The sequence below is a fragment of the Ptychodera flava genome, chromosome 20 (assembly GCF_041260155.1).
Source record: "Ptychodera flava strain L36383 chromosome 20, AS_Pfla_20210202, whole genome shotgun sequence".
NCBI classification, from domain to species: domain Eukaryota; kingdom Metazoa; phylum Hemichordata; class Enteropneusta; family Ptychoderidae; genus Ptychodera; species Ptychodera flava.
Genome location: NC_091947.1, coordinates 32,373,040 through 32,396,746, shown reverse-complemented (window position 1 = coordinate 32,396,746; position 23,707 = coordinate 32,373,040). Strand labels below are relative to the sequence as shown.

At 37.3% G+C, this 23,707-nt stretch overlaps 1 protein-coding gene across 5 annotated transcripts; it reads right to left on the bottom strand.

Moving 5' to 3' along the window:
- Window positions 1-485: 485 nt before the first annotated feature.
- LOC139120685 (solute carrier family 28 member 3-like) lies at window positions 486-22,200 on the bottom strand. 5 transcript variants are annotated; one of them, XM_070685210.1, is made up of 11 exons: window positions 21,832-22,200; window positions 18,119-18,280; window positions 17,102-17,385; window positions 16,094-16,250; window positions 14,607-14,798; window positions 14,144-14,305; window positions 7,855-8,111; window positions 7,016-7,184; window positions 6,342-6,500; window positions 5,260-5,440; window positions 486-2,437 (listed from the first exon to the last, which is right to left on the bottom strand). In XM_070685210.1, exons 1-11 carry the CDS (start codon window positions 21,838-21,840, stop codon window positions 2,328-2,330), a joined length of 1,842 nt encoding a protein of 613 aa, XP_070541311.1. In that variant the 5' UTR covers window positions 21,841-22,200; the 3' UTR covers window positions 486-2,327. The 5 variants fall into 5 exon arrangements, with proteins under 5 accessions (XP_070541311.1, XP_070541314.1, XP_070541312.1 ...); XM_070685213.1 differs by lacking the exon at window positions 17,102-17,385 and having other exon boundaries at window positions 20,284-22,189; XM_070685211.1 differs by lacking the exon at window positions 17,102-17,385 and having other exon boundaries at window positions 21,832-22,188.
- Window positions 22,201-23,707: the final 1,507 nt, after the last annotated feature.

Sequence of the window (23,707 nt, the reverse complement as noted above, 5' to 3'; positions counted from 1 at the left end):
TGTATGCTCACGACTTCAAATTATATATCATATGCGATGGTGACCAGGTTCCCATTGCCACGATTGAGTCGTGTTTGGGCGAGATTTGGGGGTGGCGTGGATAATATGCTTGCACTCAATGATGGTAACTTTAACCTTGCTAAATGAATAGCCGCTTAACAAGTATTAATCAAATGGGCAACACTGTGATGAAGATCCCAACTATTCTGCGAAAGATCGCTGATAAGTTCATCAGCACACAATGACCATGGCTCATTGTGACTTTGTAGAGTGTTTTCAAGAAATATGCGTGTTCCTTCGGACACATACGATTAGATACGATATCGAAATCAGAATTTTAGTACTGTGAACAAATACAATCGATTTCTCTCGATAATTTATCCATGACTGCATTTCGTTTTCATTTCTCAACCATCATATATTTTTGTCAGATAAAAACTTTAAAGTAAATCCAAATGTTTACAAGATTGGCTTACAATATTGAGTACTTGCTATTGCACTTTATTTACGAAAAATCACTGTAACGTAAAAAGATAAGAGTAATCCTAAAGACAATGGTTATAAAACACGGAAAATTGAAGCAAAACGCGAATAACATACGAGCCCTGTATACATATATCATTGGATAAATATTTCCATTAATAATCAATTGGACATACGGCAAAACTTGATGATAGTACTCAGTTTAAACAGCAGAATTATTAAAATAACAATAAAAAGAGGACTACATTCAGTATGAAAGATAAAACCTGGATACGAAAAGAGCAAAACTGTGTATGAAACTGGGTTACAACGAAGCCCAAAATAATTGCAAAGGGAAGGTCAAAATTAAAGAAGTTACAAATCACTTATCCGATATTGTACAGTATATACTCTGCACAAAATACATTGTTGAGCTTATTTCATTTACATTTACCTATAACAGAAAATAATTCATAAGTTTGGTGACAGCTTGCCTGTTTTGTTTTCAATAATTTTTACTTTAACTTATTTAATTATACTGGATGAGTTGATACACTTAATAGCGTTCTACTTTCAGATATTGAATCAGCAAACGCTGACATTTGGATCACATGTGATAGCCGTTACTGTACGTCACAGTTGAAACGGATGTCTGAAACGTCACAGTTGAAACTAAATGGATATATTCAACGTTGCCGCAGTAGAATAAAACTTTACTGTGATTGAATAGATTAAAATCACGTGTTTAGATCTTTTCATATATTTGAATTTTATTCTAATAATGGTATAAAAATAGTACCAGAAGATCTTCGTCGACAAGTAATCAGATGTTCGTCATGGTGCGGTGCAAAGATTAAGCTAGGATGGAGTAATAACTGAATGATATGCGTTTACTAATAGGACATTAATGACATATTGATCTTTTGAATCAACAAAGTACTTAAACACAACATTACATTAAAGTACAGAAGACATTCCTATGGGTACAAATTTGCACTACTTCCAGCAGTCTTAGTTGTGTACTCTTATGAAACTCCATCCATACAATCTCTTCACAGAACTTGATATGAAGCTATTGATTGCCAAGAATTCCAACGAGTCGACACTCATCGAGATATTGATAATGAACTATCCGAGTAAGTCTGATTAATATTAATTCTCGCTACCTTGAATGGCGTTTGTCTTGTCCGGGGCGGGCAAACTACATGATATTGAAATGCATTATGGACAGAATGTCAACTTCTCACCACAGCAAAAGATTAAGATAGTGATCTCAAAGATAATCTTAACATATATATATATATATAACTGCTGTCGGGGGCAAAAGTTCTGTTTCTTCCTTAAATTATGTAAACTCATTCATCTTTTCGTCTTTCAAGGCATTTCTGGTCTGAAATGCCCTTAAAACCTAAACATTTTACCTTTGCTTCTGTACGACTATGTGTTTTACCTGTAGAAATACGCACGAGACTTTTATGACTCACCTAGGTGGCACAATCGTCTTTAAGGTATCGCCAATTAGAATCAACGGAAGGACGAAAACTACGAACCCAGCCTCATACCGTTATTTGTTTCTCAAAATTACACAAAATATTCGTTCTAGAACATGTATAGCAAATACGAAGATTTAAATTTAGAAATTGTTCATTCATTTATTGAAATTTTGAAATAATAAACTATCCCTATTTTTCAAGAAATGACCCATACAACTTATTGGTATTTAAGCTAAGTCAATCATGACTTCTATGAACATCGATTAGGTATATCATTTAAGACGTTTTATTATCAGATTATTACATGTTGTACCATCACTTATAAGTGGCGCTATTGTCCTTATTAACGGCTTTATTTGCAGGCAATTTTGTTCACATGGGTGTATCTGTGGTATTGGCAAGAAATGATGACGTAGCGTTTGCAATGTCATCGATAATGTCTGATGAGTCAAATAGGCGGCGCCCATCATCGTACAGGAGCCCTGAAATTAACACAATAAAAAAGTTTATAAAAATATTTTTGGATTATAACGTATCAAGGTAGATAAGGAATCACAGTTATTAGAAGTTTATATTAGCTATGTGACAGACATCTTTAATACAAAAAATAGTGAAATTTATGTATAAGGAAAAGTTAAAAAGACTATGTCTAAAAATAAATTCTGATTGTAAGTTCGATAAATACAACCGCGGCAAAGCAAGTGCATAGATAACTCATTGTAATACAAACAGAAACTACAATGGCAACGAGTACTGGAAAACCTTAAAGTATATAGAAGCGGCACCTTATTTTACTGATAAAGAGCTAATAAACCACGGGGTGCTTGGTTTAGATATGAGAAGTCTCCTTGCCAAACATAAATATAAGAAATCAACTTGGCATGGACTTCCTGAAGACAGTACCATTTAACGCCACCCTGCTGAGATTTCTTACTGACAGCAACAAAGTATAGATAAACAAGGCGCAGTTAGACTACATATAATTACTAATTAGTGTTTGTATTACAATCAGTTACCTATGCACTTGCTTTGCCGCGGTTGTAATTTAGAAATTTCATGCAAAGAGTGTAAATGTTGAGGGAAGAGCAGACAAGTGCATACTCTCATTTGATTTGAAACACTTGCAATCCTCAGTACGTAATATTAGGACACAATCTTACTTGAAATGTATAATCCCGTGGAAAACTTTCGCAATGTTATTGTTTTTTCTCATTCGACATAAATCTGTCAATACCATACAGACGATAATAATGATAATAATACTGATAGTTTATTCTTATATGAATTACGAAAAAATGCTATGATTGGTAGGTCTTTCCTTTAATTATTCATTTGTGAAATATTTCTTGGTAAATATGGTTCAAAGTCTGCACTTTACAGGAAGAGGATAAATGTTTGACGTCACGAAATGTTCTTTACGATTATACTTTATTGTGATCAAAAGTTCCTTTCATAAATGTAATAATTACGATAGTTACATAAAATAGGCAAGTTTCATGATAAAGCTGTATGTGGAGAGGATTCGAAAAGATAGCTTCACTGATGACCATATTGACAGGTGTTTTGGGCAGCGTGACAAAGGACCTAAATTTAAGACAAATATACGACAAACATTTAGACTTGTATTTTGATTGTTCAGCTTATATGCCCATGCGTAATGCTACCTGTTTAATAATCGTTGAAACATTTTATGTTGATAATATGAGTGCATTTAGATTAGATAGTTTTACCAGTCATCGACGTGGCGTTCGTATGGTCATATTCCTAATCGATGTTACATTTTCGTCGGCTGGCAGTAAGAGTCATGTCGACGTATGTGTAGCGTACCCTAAGGTTAGTTGGGAGTCATTTTATGTCCAAATCAATACTTCTCGATTCATTATCTTACCATCTGCATACATGTAGATACAAATTTGGGTTATATCCCCCCGAACAGAAAGATCAGTACTTTGATAGCTTTTTAGACAACTTTACATGTCATTCGTCGAATTCAATATCACTTTCTTCGCAGTGTCATTCGGCGTGATTTCACTGTTAATATCCTATATGTAGGTGGTCTCGAAGTTATTCAAAGCAAATGTTTATATGAATATCTGCGTGTACGAGCTGGTCTAACAAATGGCATACCACTTTGGATATTGTCGTATGAGTTCGAAAATGTAGAAGCGAGTAAAAACATACAAACTGTGCAAATATTGATCGCATTTGCGTGAAGTTTAATAGATTACTTGGTATGGTAAAGCGTACTTGTAATTATAAGTGTGACAGAAAAACCATCAGAGCTCTATATTCATGGCCACCTGGAGTATGGAAGTGTTGTTTGGACAGCACATTCTAAACGAAATCTAGTTAAATTAGAAAGAATCCAGAAAGTAGCGACTAGATACATGCTCCATTATCCTACTGGTGTTGATTATAAACAGAGATTGGTTTCTGTCAACCTTTTACCACTGTCATTTTGCAGAGAGGTGTTTGACCTTGTGTTTTTTCATAAATGTATTACTGGATTATACACTGTGAACGTACACAGGTTTGTTGAGTTTTCATCTTCTAACATTCACACCCGTCTCAGTGCTGATTCAACTACATTACGATTAAATCGTTGTAACACTCTTTCTTACCATCACTTCTTTTCGCATAGCCAATTGATGGAATATTTTACCAAGGGCATTGAGGACCATTAATTCAACGCTTACATTTAACCAGGCAATAATAAAATGGTATGTGAGCAAATTTTATAATTCATTTGATCCTCAGAACACTTGTATATGGACAATCCACTGGTGTTGTAGTAAATGTAGACCTATGCAAATTTGGATGTTTTTAAAAAAATGTTTTTCATTGTTTCATTTTAAATTCAAATTGTTGTATATTTTACGTCAGCTTTTTCTTTTGCTCGATGTGTAGTATGTTATGGGGACTGACTTTGTATAGGTGTTTTGCACCTGTTTTGGTCACCAAATCCTATGTAGACCCTTTTTTAGTTTGCTTGGATAAATCTTCATAAATAAATCATAAATAAATAAATAAAAATATAGCCAAGAAAATTATGGAGCGTGATGAATATTCAAATGCAGAAATTAATATCAAATGGTAGATGATAAGTCTTCAAATATGTATGTTACGAATAATGCTACGTTTTAAAAGTATTCCCTTTATCTTTTGATGTTGTGTGAAAAACATCTACTTTTGATTTTTTTATCATCTACTGGAGGGAAAGTAATAGAGAGAGTAAACACATCACCAACTGGGCGTAAATTATATCTTACTAGACCGGATTCTAACTTCAATATAAAGTACTCACCGGCAACGCAAGCTGTCATACAACAAGCTATGGTGGCTGAAAAGATAGCTCTGATACATGTCAACGCCAATTCGCCCTTTCTGTCCGGCATCATGGGTCCTAGCGCCCCAATCATTATTCCGATGCATCCAAGGTTGGTAAAACCGCAAAGTGCATAAGTAGCTATCACTTGAGATCGGACCTGTGCAGTTAAAATCGATAAAACAAGTGTGGCAACTGGCCCCATGAGGGATATATATCTAGTATATCATTAGTTTTGACTAATAATAAAGAGGTTATACGATTCTCTAGCTAGGTCTTTAACAAATTATGGACCTGCAGGATCTGTTTATGCCTTTTGAGAGTCTATATTCGTAGTTTTTGTTAAGGGGAAGTTTCGATATTGCTAAGGTACGACGTATGTCTGCTTTCTGTGTCAGAAATGTGATTATAAGGGTATGAATACATTTTGCTAATTTCAATGAAAAGTACAAATGCAGAATGTTTGTGATGACATAGTATTCTCCTTCATTGTTATCTAAACAGCACATAAGCTCCAGGTGTTGACATTATATTCATAATTATATATTTAGATCAAAATTAGTTTTTACAACTGTTCTTACTTCTTACTACGAGATGTTTACTCAACTATAATTATCTACTGAGTCGGACTGAATGGGGAGGTTTCAGTAAGCACCGAAAATACGACCATCTCCATGCAACTACATGATAAAGAGCGTAAATGGCTCATGTACACAATTGAATCTTTACAAATACAACATGGTGCAACCGACTGAAATAACGGAAAGGAATTCACTCCACCTTGACAAACAAATTCTCCGTTTTTCACCTAATATTGCAAGATTTTGAAAATGGCGGGAAATTTAAAATGAACAAAAATCTGTTTTTTTCCTGCCTATTCTGCCACACACAACTGTTATTGCGTCACAGTTAATGACTATGTCGTCAATATTGTAGATTGCAATGAATATCTGAGGAAAATGGAGGTACCTTGAGGTTGGACAAATTTTGCAGAGTTACAGCTCATGGGCCTTTAATCAAATGCAATTAATAATGTAGATTCCTCTGTTTGAAATTCATACCGATATTGCTCCTTTCTTGATATGATCTGCCAACTGCAAGTATGCGACAAATTCGTTAACGAAGGTCTTGACACCTATCAGCTCAGCAACAATCTCGCAGTCAGCGATTTCCACTCCCATCAACCAAGCAAGTGGATACAATAAATATCGACAAATGAGCTGCAAAACAAAATTGTTACGTATTCCGTAAGGGATACAATAAATGCAGAACAGTACAACATAGAATAGTTTCAACTGTAGACAATTGAATTTCTCATTGAGTCCATAGGCTGAAATGATAAATTTAATTACTATATTACCAGGATTATACAAATGTGAATAGAATGCAAGCAATTTGAATTTTAAATAAGCAAACCACTGTCAAGGCGCGCTATGGTAACTTGCACAAGATTCATTCAACTAAAAATCCTCTTTTAGCTATATAATCCTGTTTGGCCACACACACACACACACACACACTATCTATCTATCTATCTATCTATCTATCTATCTATATATATATATATATATATATATATATATATATAATATATATATATATATATATAATATGAAGTAATAATATTGAATAATATATGAATAATATATGAAGTAATAATATCTGAATATTTGTTATATTATGGTGAACTTCGCTCTCTTCAAGTTCTATTTAGTTATAAGTCATTTATACTTGCCTGAAAGGTAAGCTGTGGACAGTTTACCATCGATCCAAGCCATGCTAACACTGCGTTAACGAAAGCCAATGTTGCTAAGATTGCAATGAGTTGACATATAATTGCCCCACAGATCATGAAACCGTCTTGAGCTGCGTTAACCATTGCTTCCAAAACGTTCTTTTCTTTCCTGTGAAAGATAGAAGAGTTGGAAATTGGTGTTCTCTGTACTTTGTTGAGAAGATGCCGACTGAAAATCATAAGATCAAAATACTGCAGACGCTCCGTAATCTTCAGCAGTTTCTGCCAAAGTAATCGGGCATGCCCTAATTCTACAAAACTGAAGCCATTGATGATTTCGAGCATCGTAATAGGGGTCTGTGACATTATAAAGTCAATTTCATACCATTCTCTGCTGCGGTCTTACTGACCACAATTTGGAGAAGCGGAAACTAGAAATCTCGATAAACAGTAAAATGTCGTAACGCTCAGCTTATTTGATTCAAAAGTCATGGAAATGCACATTTTGAAAATTGGTATCCCACAAAGTTTTTCTTCAATCAATATGCCGATAGACTACTGTCAATAAGATAAAAAGTACATTTTGTGCAAATTGAACCCGATATGTTGTCTTGGCATTGCTTATCAAATTATATTGTATTACAGCTTTATCAATACCAATATATTTTGTGACGTCATCCCCCAGATTATTACTGTATTATCCAGCAATGTGGCCCAAGATGTTTTCTGCATCTACAAATTCACTGGCATTGCAACAATCATAAAATAATAGCAATAATGTACCCTCTCCCCTCCCATAATGGACTAGCAGTGGTATAGATGACAAGCAGTAAGAGTACCCCTTTTCAATGATAATATTGCTTTCCGTCAACGTCTTCGGTCTTCTCGTCTCAGGGTGGAATATTTTAGCGACGGATAACGCGGCTGGGGCAGATATGACAGATGCTGAAATCAGATGTGCAGCACTAATTCCAAAGCTAATGTAGGCACCAAGAACGTTACCAGCAACGGTTGCCAGTCCACCAACTACAACACAGTGCAACTCCGATGGTGTCAGATCATGCAGGTAATTTTTCACCATGACGGGTGCAATGGTCTGTACGAATGTAAAGAAGACAAAAGTCAAATAGGTATTAAACTTTTCGTGACAAATAGATGAGGTTGTACGAATAAAAATTAGATATTCACCACTACTCTCATTCACAACCTATTTATTCACAATTACTTAACCGCACCTTTAGTTAGCGTCGGCTTAATGACAGCTTTAAGAGGTCAAAGTGCGGCACCGAAGTCATTTAACTACCATGGACGAAAACGACTGTTCTCTGCACTGTTAAAATTTTCTCTGCTAAGAGACAACAATTCTCTGTTCAGACAAAATTTCTCCTTTCTGACAGAAATTTCTCCGTTCTGACAAGAATTTATCCGCTAGGAGACTATCCTCCGTTCTGGCAAAATTTTCTCTGTTCTGACAAAATCTTCCCTTTTTGTAGACAAGTCTCCCATCTACCAAGGATGTCTTCGTTCTGAAAAAAAATTCTCTGCTGGTAGGCAATTCTATGTTTTGACAAAAATAATATTAAGTAAATGAAGGTAACTTCACACATAGGATCTACTATGCATTGTTTGTGCTACGATACAGTGGATGAGTGGCTCATTGTGGTTATTTTGTGTTGAATAAATGGTTCATTGACCCGGGTCATGTGACCTGGCTCCCCGAATAACAGTTTTATTTTTGACTAATTCGTCCTAACGATTTCGGGACCAAACTGGAGTCCCTTCACTAGTCGCTCTGTTGTTATGTATCCCCTCAATTTGTTTGTGTGATGGTCATCTTCTCTCTCAGATTCGTTATTGACATTAGTCACTATACGTGCGCAATCCTGTGTGTGTCATAATTGACATGTCACCGACAGGAGTACTGGACGCTATTTGTTTCGTATTGGAGCATATTTTAAGTTTGAATAGTGCTCAATTTTTTTCTCAATGTTAGAGAGGTTTGTTGAGAAAGGCTATTTCAAGAAAAGATTCTGATTCTGTTTATTTCTTTGTTTTTGACCTTTGGCTGGTCGGTGTGTAAATGATCATGATCTTACTGCTAATATGTCAATGCTTAGTTTGTCTTTGTCAGTAATGTTAGATCAATTACCCGACTTTTGGTTTGTGATAAAAGTCATCTTTCCTCTACGAGGAGAAGTCAGATTCGTTAGTGATAGGGTAAGTCATTGTTTGCCGTATGTGCGTGATCTGGCGCGTGGTGTCATAATTGACCCATCTCCGACAGGAGGTCTGGGCGCTATTTTGCATTGAAATGGAATTCGGGTCAATAGCATTGCCTGCTTCTTGTGTTTTAAATACGGATAGTTTTCAATCGATTCGAACCCACAACATACGGCATCAGTCGCCTAGCTGAGAGGCCACAGACAGAAACCACTCGGCTAAATCTCCACTCCCAAAAAGAGTGGTTCAATAGCCGGCTAAGTTGTTACATTTTTCTGACTGAGACCGCTCAACACGTTGTAGAGTTCGTGAAGCACTCACGCACACATGCTCACTATCATACATCGCACATAAGCATGTTGTGAAAGACTGTTTTAAGAAATGCAACATCTTATTTCTTTTGGTTTTTAACCTTTCGCCGATTTCATATGTTATGTTAACAAGAGTTGCTGGAGACAGCCTTGCAAATCAGTTTGACTATAGCAGAGCGATGGTTTCTTCTATTCAAGAAGCCAACTTTGATTGGTTTCATAGCGGCTTTCTGTGATTTTGATTTCCTTTGATTTTCAAGATGATCTTGCCCTACACAGCAACCTCACCAGTTTGCTTGTCTGTATTACCGATAAGGTGAAAGATTGCATCTTGGTGTTGTTCAATGAGTGATGGTCGCTGAAAGTTATTATTGAGACAAGTTTAGCAAAAGTAGATTGCTGTAGAGTCCCTGTAGTTATATATCACTATCATGAATAGTTTAAAGGCTTTGAGAAACGTAGGCTAATGGGGTTTTGTATTTACTCACGGCATTTTTCGGTTTACGGCCCTGTATAGCGACAAAATGTATTCACTACTTCACATGTTCGTTAAAGTTAGAGATTGGTAAGTTTCTTCAGCCTGGGGCGAAAGGTACGTGGATGTGGGGGGAGGTTAGCCTGTTTTTGACTTTGGTGATGCGGGGTTTACAATGTTTTTGAAATTGTTATGATATCAATCTGACGTTGGATAGGGGCTGTTGGTATATCAAAATTCAAGCCATGTTTTATCTTGCACACAAATGCGATTACCACTAACAAAAAACATCACCACTAATGTGTGATATCTGTCCTCTCAAATCAACTTAAGAGAAGAAGATTTTTATTTACCAAGGATGTCTTCGTTCTGATAAAAAATTCTCTGCTGGTAGGCAATTCTATGTTTTGACAAAAATAATATTAAGTAAATGAAGGTAACTTCACACATAGGATCTATTATGCATTGTTTGTGCTACGATACAGTGGATGAGTGGCTCATTGTGGTTATTTTGTGTTGAATAAATGGTTCATTGACCCGGGTCATGTGACCTGGCTCCCCGAATAACAGTTTTATTTTTGACTAATTCGTCCTAACGATTTCGGGACCAAACTGGAGTCCCTTCACTAGTCGCTCTGTTGTTATGTATCCCCTCAATTTGTTTGTGTGATGGTCATCTTCTCTCTCAGATTCGTTATTGACATTAGTCACTATACGTGCGCAATCCTGTGTGTGTCATAATTGACATGTCACCGACAGGAGTACTGGACGCTATTTGTTTCGTATTGGAGCATATTTTAAGTTTGAATAGTGCTCAATTTTTTTCTCAATGTTAGAGAGGTTTGTTGAGAAAGGCTATTTCAAGAAGAGATTCTGTGAATTTCTTTGTTTTTGACCTTTGGCTGGTCGGTGTGTAAATGATCATGATCTTACTGCTAATATGTCAATGCTTAGTTTGTCTTTGTCAGTAATGTTAGATCAATTACCCGACTTATAGTTTTGTGATAAAAGTCATCTTTCCTCTACGAGGAGAAGTCAGATTCGTTAGTGATAGGGTCAGTCATTGTTTGCCGTATGTGCGTGATCTGGCGCGTGGTGTCATAATTGACCCATCTCCGACAGGAGGTCTGGGCGCTATTTTGCATTGAAATGGAATTCGGGTCAATAGCATTGCCTGCTTCTTGTGTTTTAAATACGGCTAGTTTTCAATCGGATTCGAACCCACAACATACGGCATCAGTCGCCTAGCTGAGAGGCCACAGACAGAACCACTCGGCTAAATCTCCACTCCCAAAAAAGAGTGGTTCAATAGCCGGCTAAGTTGTTACATTTTTCTGACTGAGACCGCTCAACACGTTGTAGAGTTCGTGAAGCACTCACGCACGCATGCTCACTATCATACATCGCACATACACACTTTATCGAAGCGAAGAAACGAATTTCATCGCTTTAACTGGGCGAACGATAACTTCGGGGACAATTCTGTCCACCAGCAGTGTTACCAACCCAGGGTAGAAAATACGGATACTTTTCAATCGGATTCGAACCCACAACATACGGCATCAGTCGCCTAGCTGAGAGGCCACAGACAGAACCACTCGGCTAAATCTCCACTCCCAAAAAAGAGTGGTTCAATAGCCGGCTAAGTTGTTACATTTTTCTGACTGAGACCGCTCAACACGTTGTAGAGTTCGTGAAGCACTCACGCACGCATGCTCACTATCATACATCGCACATAAGCATGTTGTGAAAGACTGTTTTAAGAAATGCAACATCTTGTTTCTTTTGGTTTTAACCTTTCGCCGATTTCATATGTTATGTTAACAAGAGTTGCTGGAGACAGCCTTGCAAATCAGTTTGACTATAGCAGAGCGATGGTTTCTTCTATTCAAGAAGCCAACTTTGATTGGTTTCATAGCGGCTTTCTGTGATTTTGATTTCCTTTGATTTCCAAGATGATTTTGCCCTACACAGCAACCTCACCACTTTGCTTGTTTGTATTACGATAAGGTGAAAGATTGCATCTTGGTGTTGTTCAATGAGTGATGGTCGCTGAAAGTTATTATTGAGACAAGTTTAGCAAAAGTAGATTGCTGTAGAGTCCCTGTAGTTATATATCACTATCATGAATAGTTTAAAGGCTTTGAGAAACGTAGGCTAATGGGGTTTTGTATTTACTCACGGCATTTTTCGGTTTACGGCCCTGTATAGCGACAAAATGTATTCACTACTTCACATGTTCGTTAAAATTAGAGATTGGTGAGTTTCTTCAGCCTGGGGCGAAAGGTACGTGGATGTGGGGGGAGGGTAGCCCTGTTTTTGACTTTGGTGATGCGGGGTTTACAATGTTTTTGAAATTGTTATGATATCAATCTGACGTTGGATAGGGGCTGTTGGTATATCAAAATTTAAGCCATGTTTTATCTTGCACACAAATGCGATTACCACTAACAAAAAACATCACCACTAATGTGTGATATCTGTCCTCTCAAATCAACTTAAGAGAAGAAGATTTTTATTTATTATCATTTTTAATGTAAATTAAGTACAGGCAACACTTAAAAGACGAGCACCAGTCCAGTGATGCGATCCATTCGCGATCACACAGATTAATTCAAGACATCACCATCGCTGTATCCTTGACTAGTACTGTACTTGACGTAAAGTTAGTTTTGTTGCCTCAACATGTATACTTCATTGATCATTTTATTCGAGCACTTACTTCTTTCATGCAGTGCGACCACTCCGTCAGTTGAGGATCACCCTTATTATTATGATATCAATCTGACGTTAGTTAGGGGCTGTGAGTATATCAAAATTCAAGGCATATTCTAGCTTACACACACATAAGATTCCCCGTGCTGGTGATAAAAGACGCTGACGCCGCAGCCCAATTAAATATTCGTAACTTGACTGGCGCAAAGGTACGGGTATAAACAGTGAGTGGGAATAAGGAAAAAGGGGATGGGGGGGAGGGAGGAATCGATGTTGGAGGAAATCACTTAATGACATGAAGACCATGCAAGACCAGACAACTGTTCGGCACTCCTCTCCTCTGAGTCCACGTTTCAGAAATTGTGATAACTACTACCACTTCACTATTTGTTAAGAAGGTCATTTTCATTTAGGCTGTAGTTAGAACGTAAATGCTCGAGTTGGATTATTTTTAGCTCATGTGTTCACACATGTGAGCTTATGTCGTGGGGATGTCTATCTGTCTATCTCTCTGTCTGTTTACATAATAACTCAAGAACGTCTTAATGGATTCAAATCGGATTTTGTAGAGAGGTACCATATGCTTATGGCAAGAGCTAATTAAATTTTGATTAATGTGGCTTGCATTATTTTTCCATATAATGGTTTCCTATGGAGACAGTGATGACAATGTCGACATGTATTTGGAAATAATGAACAAGATTCAATGAACTTTCTCGCAGAACATTATTATCTCCTATCAAAGAAATATTTGTAAGTACGGAAGAATTGTCTCCTTGTCAGAACGGATAATGTTTTGTCAGAACGGAGAACTGTCTCCAAGCAGAGAAATTTCTGTCAGAAGAAAGAATTATTTGTTAGCAAGGAGAATTGTCTCTTAGCAGAGAAAGTTTTGTTGTAACGGAGAATTGTCTCCTGGCAGAGAAATTTTGTTCGAACGGAGAAATTTTGTAAGAATTTTTTTCCAGAACGGACACAATTGTCTCCTAGCAGAGATAGTTTTGTCAAAACGGAGATTTTTTTTGTCAGAACGGAAATTAGTCTCATAGCAGAGAAATTTTTGTAAGGACAGAGAAATGCTTGTTCAGAATAGAGATTGTCTTTTAGCAGAGATACCTTTGTCAGAAAGGAGAAATGTTTGTCAGAGAGGAGAAATGTTTGTCAGAGCGGAGACTTGGCTGCCTTCAGAGTAGTTTTTGTCAGAATGGAAATATTTTTGACAAAACGGACAATTGTTTTTTCCTGGCAGAGAAATTTTAGCGGTATGGAGAATTTCGTTTTCGTGCACCGTATGTAACGCATTACTTTCCACAGTTTGTCTTTTACCCTTCAGTTATTTCGCTCGGCACCGTGCACGCCATTTTGCTTTCATGCACATCAGAGGCAATGAAACTAATTTACACTTACCGGACCAACAAAAATGTTTGCAGCGGCGCAAAGGGCCTCTACTCCCGAGACTCCCATAGTGTACTGCATCACCCAGGCGCAAACTTTTATTATCCATCCCATAATACCAACGTAATCCAGAAGGCCTATGATGTAGCTGCAGAATATTATTACCGGTAGAACCTAAAAACAAAAGAAACTTGACGATTCAAAAGTCATTGGTCACTTATTTTCTGGTCAGGAACGTCTCCTTTGTATCTACGAAAGCAATTTTGGCTTGGGTAGAAAAGTCTTCAGCGACAGCTTAGCCACAACATTAGTACACCTTATGTAAATTAGCTCTGACATTGTTTGATTATTTCATAGCTTGCAGGGTCAATGTTAAGATATATTGAGAATGTGGTATGTCACAATTATTCTTTGCCAAGTTCTAAACATAAGTATCCCGTAGGTGAGTACATCATTGTTTTGAACATGCACAAACCTTAAAGAGAAAGAAATGCACTTCCAGTGGGGCACTGAAAACAAACTCTGAACCGACATCAGTGTACTCCAGGAAGGTCTGAACTTGGTCACCGAGAAAGTTGAAAGACACGTAGCCAGCCGTGGATCGAAGTATAAAGATACCAAAAGCCAACTGTAAGCCAACACCCCAACACACTACAGACCATTGTACCTAAGAACAAAAAAAAAGACATGTTACCTATGGGAGTCGCCATACCGATGTCCTTTCACGGCCTTGGCATGTTTGACTATCAGTAGTCTGTGTCATTTTTATTTGCCTTTTTGTCGTTATCCTTTAACATCTATCTTGCATCCCGTAGTAGCAATAGCAATGCCCCAAAATAATTGTGTAATCATTCGAATAAGTCATGATATACACCGTTAATCTTCGCAAAACATCCATAGACTACTCGTTTTTATTATGATTCGATTTAAATATATTTTATCTCCTCGCATTCACATCAGGGGAACCAGATCTAGATACGAGGCAAACTCTACATGGGTTGGAAAAGAAGTCAAATTTGAAGATAAAATCATATCAATTGTTGTTTGTACAACTGGAATCGATCATCTTTCAAAGCAAGGAATTTGTGCGACAAAATGTTTTCTGACTCCTGGCAATATTTGCCTTTGCTTTTATAAATGTTTGACGATTGATATAAATGTACATGATGAGAGTAGGGTATTTGAAAGAGCAGATGTGAATAATAAATGTGATATTGGAATTTCAACCAAGTGATTATTTGTAGAGGTTAAAAGTATTCTATGAAAGCCAACAGGTCAAACGATAAATTATATGTCAATTAAGATATTATTAATATGGACTGTGGCACGCAGGGAGAGGGTAAGTTTGTTTTGCGCATGAAAAGTGGCGAGGGTCACTCTTTTTCTTGCAAACACTTTTAAAGGGTCATGCATTTTTCCAGCTGGAGCAAATTTCATGAGGATTTGGACACAATGGTTGTCATCTCCCGAATTGTTATTTAAAGGTTGTTTGACCTGAAGATTCCAGTTATTATTGATCACACTATGCACTATTCTAAATAGTTTGTATGCTGTTGAAGTCCCGAAAAAATAAAAACGTACATATGGTGACACGACGTTATAAGTTATCTTCCAAATTGTTATTAAAAGGTTGAGTTGAAACTTTAAGTCATTATAGAGGACAATTGTGAAAAATAAAAGTGCAATCATGACAACCAACATCGACTGCTTGGATCATCAATAAATTATGCATCGTCCTTAACCTGAAACTTGCGCCCGAAGGGCGGCCCGAAAATGGAATGAATGGAATAAAATGGAATGAAAGTGCCAGAAGGTATTTGGAAAGGAATTTGACATTCAGTAGATTTTCAAGCCCCCTTTGCAATGTCAGTTTTTCAGATCCCCTCTGGCATGTTGTAAATTTTTTCAAGTCCCCCTGATTCCCCCTCCAGAGGTGTTCGTGAATGAAGCGTCAACACTTACTCTGCCTCGTCGCTTGGAACACAGCCAACTGAACAGAATAAAAACGAGAAGACCAAAACCAGAGATCAGATGATGAGGTCTTGCACGAAAGATTTCGAAGACATCCATCCACCAGGCGAAGAGTACGAGGAGCACAATCAATATCAATGGCACTAACCTGAAAATTTGACGAATGTATCAATAATATTTCAGACGACTTAATATAATACGTAATGAACATTTTCTGATACTTTTGATGACTCATCAAGTTTTAGTCTTCGCCAGTAAAGATAAAATGTATCACTGATATTTAAACCCTGAATTTTCAAGCAATTGAATGACTTACATACTATTGTGACGTAGCCACTCGATAGTTAATATTGTATGATATTTTATGACTTGAATTAGTTTGTATGATAGATAATGAAGGACCGACAGTGACCTATATTAACCTCTCTGCACGTGGTGCATCATGAGAACGATTCCCTTGTTTATTTTCGTGACCTTTGATGTAACCGTTCATCCGTCTTTAGTGAACGTATTGTTTTAACAACAGCTTAAGTCATTAACAGCGACCGGACACTTAAGCTGGACCTCCTGCGTTATGTTGACAGATGTACTGATGGGAGCGACCTTCCTGTCCTTTGCACGTATGCCGACTGTCTTTAGTTAATTCTTTAGATAATGATAGACGCATACCAAAGTCATGACAAAGCCAGATATTCACCCAATATAAACTCTGCATTTTAGTGTGTTAAAGTAGAAGCTGTTCGGAACCTGTTGCGACGCTCGAGACGACACTGACCGTGACCGACGCCTATTATTAGACTAGTGTGAGACATAGAAGTTTTACCGTGTAACTTATGTTACTCAGCTGAATAAAGTGCTACGACTAAAAGTGCCCTATATAAATGGAAATAACAAAAGATTCATAATTTAAAACCACCAGCTTGTATTGTGACATCTGTCATCACCGGTAATTGTAAGATTTGTTTATAGTTATAGTAACGCAGTTTAGCACAGGCTTACCATTGCCATATACGCCAGTGTTTCCTGACATGGTCTATTGGTGGAGCACAGACATGGAGATAGATAACCTCACCCAAACTATGTTGTATGAACTTGTAAATGGCTAGGGCTAAGAAACAAATGGTGATGATCCACAGGCCTTGGGCTCGCCACAGATCGAGAGACAGAGCCAAGCAGAAGTATCCGGCATAAAGTACCAAAAAGAAGATACCAATGCCATACCAAATACCAGTTTTGTGTTCGCGGCATGCCTGCATTATGTCTCGCTCCACTTTGTCAATGGTCTGCGAAGTGAGTGATTGACAATACAGACGAACAAATCCAATCAGAAGTTCAAAGCGTTTCAAAAATTAGAGGGAACTGATAAGCATGGCGAAGTAAAATTTTCACATTGGACAACTTCTAATGTTACCTTTCTTTTTCGGTTAAAATAGCTCGTCATGCAGCTAAACATGGAGAGCTTGTCTACTTGTCTCCAAAAACGTGAAGAACTATGCCTTTTTCATTCATTGCAGTTTCACAAGGTCATAACCCAAACTGTTAACTTTTTCTTATTAGCTCACGTGTTTACACACGTGACCTAATGTCATAGCGATGTCTATCTGTCCATGTCTGTGTGTCAGTCTCTTTACACGATAACTCAAAAAGTGAACAGATTCAAGTCAGATTTGGTAGACAGGTATCATATGCTACTTGCAAGAACTGATTAGATTTTGGTTAGTGTGGCTTGCATATTAATGAAGTTATGCAGTATCATTGTTTTTACATATAATGGTTTCCCTATGGAGACAATTATGACAGTGTCGACATATATCAAGAAATACTGCACAAAATTTCATGAAATTTTTCACAGATAACAAAACAGAATACTTTTTCAGTTTATTTTCGACTCAAGTTTAGTCGCTATAAATTCACAGACATCATATCAAGAATCAATGACAATGAACGCCTGAAGCATGCAAAAATCATTGGATTCTGGAACCAAACACGGTAGACGGTACATGATATTTGACAAACCTTAGTGAATTGGTTACCAGGAAGATTGAAATCCCCCTCATCATCTTCTATTTCAACGTGTACTTCCTCAAATTCAGCGAGAATAGCCAAATCGTCAACTTTAACAGGGTTTTGTTCTGATTGGGAGTGATCTAAGAACTCACCAAGTTCCACTTTATCGCCCTATAAACCAACAAAGAAGAGGTAAACAGGCGCATTAGTGAATGAATTATTGAATAGGGAGCCGCCATTGTTTATGGAATAGCCTCGGACATTTCGAAATTTAGGGTTGTCCCCTTCCTCACGTTCGAATTTTCAATACTAACACACACCTTGCACAAAATTTTGCATGACCTCACTTGCCCTAATAACACAATCACACGCACGTGCACACTCATACATACATACATACATACATACATACATACATACATACATACATACATACATACATACATACATACATACATACATACATACATACATACATACATACATACATATGATGCAATGATGTGTATATATATATAATATTATATATATATATATATATATATATATATATTATATTATACATATGATGCAATGATGTATATATATATATATATATATATATATATATATATATATATATATATATATATATATATATATATATATATATATATATGACATAGCATAGACACTGTCTATGATTCAAACATCCTTATGGAGTGTATTTATTATGTTTATGATGAAGGAATTAGTAAATATTTTATGAAACATCTTACACACATTCCACCCGTAAAACATGAAAATGAAGATGTAACTTTAGATGCAACCCTGTTTTGACCAGAAAAAGACAAAATGGAAAAGACACAAATATCATAAGTTGCCTAGTGTTGGGTTTAAGGTTAGGTTTAGGATAAGCCAATAAAATGATTCGTATAGAGGCATTGTTTTATTATTTTTAGTGCGTTAACACCATATCGTTGTTATTTTAATGTCATTTATAGTATTCATTGATTATATAATGCATGGTTAGACGAACAGTGTCAAGTTCAAATCTAGATTGACGTTTCAACTGACAGCCGCAGACAACTCCGCGTGGAGTAGTGGTTAGAGTAGAGGTCCTGTGATAGATTTCCTGATAGGTATAGGGTAAAGTTAAGAACGTATAGTAAACACCTATTGCCTGGTCATGAGGGCTATAGCGCCCGTCTATTACCCCGAAGGGCCGTGTGTTACCAGAAACACATCGCTATTCCCCGAGGCCGTAGGCCGAGGGGTATAGTGATGTGTTTCTGGTAACACACGGCCACGAGGGGTAATAGACGAGCGCTATAGCCCGAATAAAGACCAGGCTATAGGTGTTTTAACAACACCACATGCTCATGTTGTATTAATTGTTAAATAGTTTTAATGTGTTTTGATATTTTGCACCGCAGCAATCCATTGTGACAAGTTTACTGGGCGATGTTTCCACAGCGGTTTCAGTTGTACGTGGTACCACTATCTTTCAAAAAATATGCTAAGCATACCTAGCGACATCCTTAGTTGCACTTTAATCTTTTCCGTCGATGAGCTGTTCAATTTCCTATGCTGTTGGAATGTTGGAAAATGTTGGAAAATCTGTTTCAGAGAATGTGTCGTCACCTATCCGGGCCCAGACGCACATCACCTTCTAGTCACCCGCCATTGTTGCAAAGCTGCAGACGACACTACGGTAACGTGACCGGGCACTTTTCCAAATTTGGTCACAACTATTTCCCTAGGGAAATAGCTTTTAAAAAAATACCCTCTGACGTCACTTTTGTCGATCTGGTGGGGACTAGACGTATCTATTTTCTCGTCACGTGACGTATTCTGGCGAATCGCGACACAGAACGAGCATGTGGTGTGTTATAATAACTCTTACGGGTCATAGTAAGTGATGTGGCACCTAGCAGGAAACAGTACTATAGAAAAGATGCACATGCAGTCTTCGCGATTGTTCGGGAACCTTCTTGTTTCATCATTTCCCATTTGACATCATTTTTGACAAAGCAATATTGTCCTTATAAATAATGGTTCGGGGTAAGTATCCGGGTGGTAAATGTATCGGTGGTAATTGGTTAGTAGTAATTAGCCCGGGGGGGGGGGTTTAATGTCTGATGCTGATTGTCCATAGGGTATTTGACTGGGTGGCAACTGTCCTAGAAACTTACTTTGTAGTTCCAGCCCGTGTGTTACTCATCTCACTGGGTAATTCTGGGTAATTCTTTGCGCGGTGGAACGAAAGGTTTTTATCACCCAATCTGAGCTCGTGTAATATTACTGTAGAGTGCGGGACTGAGGGTGCGGGATCGACTTTCCCACACCTCGATCCCACACTCCCAGTGGCTGGAAATGTGAGAATGAGAAACGACACTAACAGCGGATTATCATGAGGTACTAAAAAGCAGACAATGGACAATGGAAAGAGATATTCGGTTGAACTGTTATTCTTGCAGATATATCTAGTTTGGTACTCATTTTTTCTCAGTGATAGTTTGCCATGTAGACTCCAAGCACACAGAAATGGTTTTAATTCCAAAATCGTATTAGTTGTATACAAGCACTGTTGATCGCAATATTCTAGTGTTACAGTAGTACATTTACGTCAACCGTCAAACATATATAAATGCACAGATTTAGCTTGTTTTGTTTTGTTTGGGAAAAACTTGTTCGTATTTTACCCCTAGACTCTCACGTATCGCGAAATGACACTTTGGGCAAAATTTCAAAATTTGCATTCATGTGCATTTGTAATCGTCATATTCTATATTGTGTGCACATGCAGAACATGACAAACATACATGCAATACAGTTTGATAATACATTGATCATTGGAAAGGTAATATTAGACTCTCAGGGCAAAGTTTCCACCATGCATTAAATTCTTACACACCCCTTTCTGCAAACCCTTCGTTGATGATCGTTCTGAGATGTGCAATGTTTCTCCTTTTTGTTCGAAGGTGTTTTTCAAGGCTCCACAGTCTCCTGTCTGATAAATTTTGAATTTGGTTCGTAGATTTTTAGGCATGAGCCCTTAAGAATGTGTTCAAATAATGATCGGTTTGTTGTTGGGGAACAAGCATCATTAAACGGCGGGAGGAGCGAAAATTAAGGGGGCACGAAAGACACTGATACTGGCCGGGTGTTTGGGTAGCTTGAAAATTCAAGAGTATCGCGAGGGGGCCTCCAACTTTTTACTCAGTGCAAATCATACAGGTATATCGCCCTGAATGGGAAATAGTACTGTAACAGTTCTTCCATAGACCTGTATTCTGAAGGTCTTGACTCAGAAAACAAATTGTCAAAAGTTTGCATGATCTCCAATTACATGTAACTAATGTTCGCCGAAAATCTTTGTTTAAGATTTGATTCGAAGTATCGAAACAAGGCTAGTTTCTCAAAGATCAATGAGGAAGTTTCTCAATAATACCTTCATTTTACACCAATTTAAGCCAGTTCATGAGCAAACTAATTAATATTTGACGTAATCATGGTCATACACAACAATAAATCTTATACTGTTGGTCGCATATAAACGATTAGAATTAAATCCTCAGCTGTCAAAATTTTAACGTTTTAAAACTCGTGACGGGAAAGTTTAGACTCGAATTTTGGAATCATGTGAATTGTTTATGCCACAGGCGCATTGACCATACGTTCTTTGTCACACATCCCCTCGGTGCCCATAAGTAAATAGATGATTATAAACAAATAAATACCATATACATAACTTGCGAGTTTGATAATGCCTCGTTCGTCAGTTCGTAATCTCCGTATGGTACTGAATCAAGATAGCTCGATGTCCGACCACACCAGTCACATCTGCAATCCTGGAATGGTTCTCACGCGCTAGGTAGAATTGAAAAGATCCGTCACTTGTTGGACAAACCAAATACTGGAAAACTGTTTCACCCATTTACATGTATGACGTCTCGGCCGGATTATTGTACCACTCTTATGCATGTATTGGAAGATTCAGTTTGGACTCCTTCAATCACGTCAGAATGCTGCAGGTCGCTTTGTTTCTAGGACTCGTCAATTCGAACACAATACCACCGGTATTTCTCGATCAATTTTCATTCAGTGCTATTATTAGTGAATTTGAAGGGCCATCATCTTCCCAGCGTGTATTTTTAAACTCAACGGCTTTTAAATGCTGAATTCTTGTCAAGTAATTTCGTCAGCTTCATTTCAATCATTAGCGGCGTATTTTAATACAATTAATATACCTGTATTTTATTCTATTCATCTGAAGTTCGATTTTGCCACTGTGAACCAATGGATATGACATACGTCTGCCTAGTGAACCATTGGATATGGCATGTGTCTGCCTAGTGTACCAGCAATAATGCCTAATGGTGACCTCCATTGTACCGTTCGAAGTAAGTGATTATGTGTATGGATTAGCCACGAGGACGCGTTTGTTGCCCTGGTGAAAGCAAATCTCAACAGTCGACACTTTCTGTCGACATCGTATACTTCAGCACCGAGTTGGAAAATGTCCTGTAGGACTTACACATTGCTTGATAAGTTGCTTGGTCAAGAAAGAAATACCACGAAGAAACAAAGTGTAAATATTTGATAGTCTAATACGTTTTATATTTATTCTAAAATGGTAATTCAACGAAACGAATAGACGAGAAACAAAGTAATTAAAATCAGACGTAGCGATGTATTGTTTTTTGCGCAATGGTTCTGAGGTTTTACTTCCGCTGTCCTGCACCTCTGGAGAGACAGGTATAGAGAGGTGCTGGAAAAGACTGACACATTTCTATATCGGAGTTTAATCAGATTAAGTCGAAATACATACTGAAAACAAACATAAATACAATTCAAGCATAAACAGGATACGATGACTTTCTCGAAAGAAGCATAAATTTGCCCATCAACTGATAAATATGTCAGAACTATCGTAATCAACCGCAATACGATTAACAATGTCAACCTATTTCAAAATGGCTCCTTACTTGGCACTGATTTGAAATCAATACTTAACACAAAAGATACATCCATGCTCAGTGCCTTCAAGGCGTACTGCAAGTCCCTGCATCTACATTTTTGAATGACCAAATAGTACTTTGAACCCTCTAGCTCCAACAATGTGTACAGATGAATAAAAAATAATCTTTCACTAAAGTTTAAGAAGTATTGTTCGCCTTAACAAATTATGACCGATTGTCCTCGAAGTTGCGCCTCTTCCTGTGAGAGATCGACTTGTTTTGTATCGCTAAAATCTGTTCAGGATATTCCATTAATATTTCAAGTGGGCGACCTTAAAGACAATCTATAACATTATCATGGAGGAGTTTTGGTTATTGCAATGAGATCGCATAAAATGTTACTGCAGCCTATTTATCAAGCCGTTGAGAGGAAAAGAACGGGTGACTGTGTGAAATACCATTAAGATTTATCATAATTGTTGAGTGTTTCATAGCTGAAGGTTGCAATATTACAAATTTCCCATGAAAGCAAGTGTATTGAAAAAAGTAAAGCAGAAAGAGCTCACATTTGCATATGAAACCAACATTTTTACACTACCAAATTATCCTAAATTGTTAGACTGACGAATCAGTAAATTTAAACTCCAATAAAAAC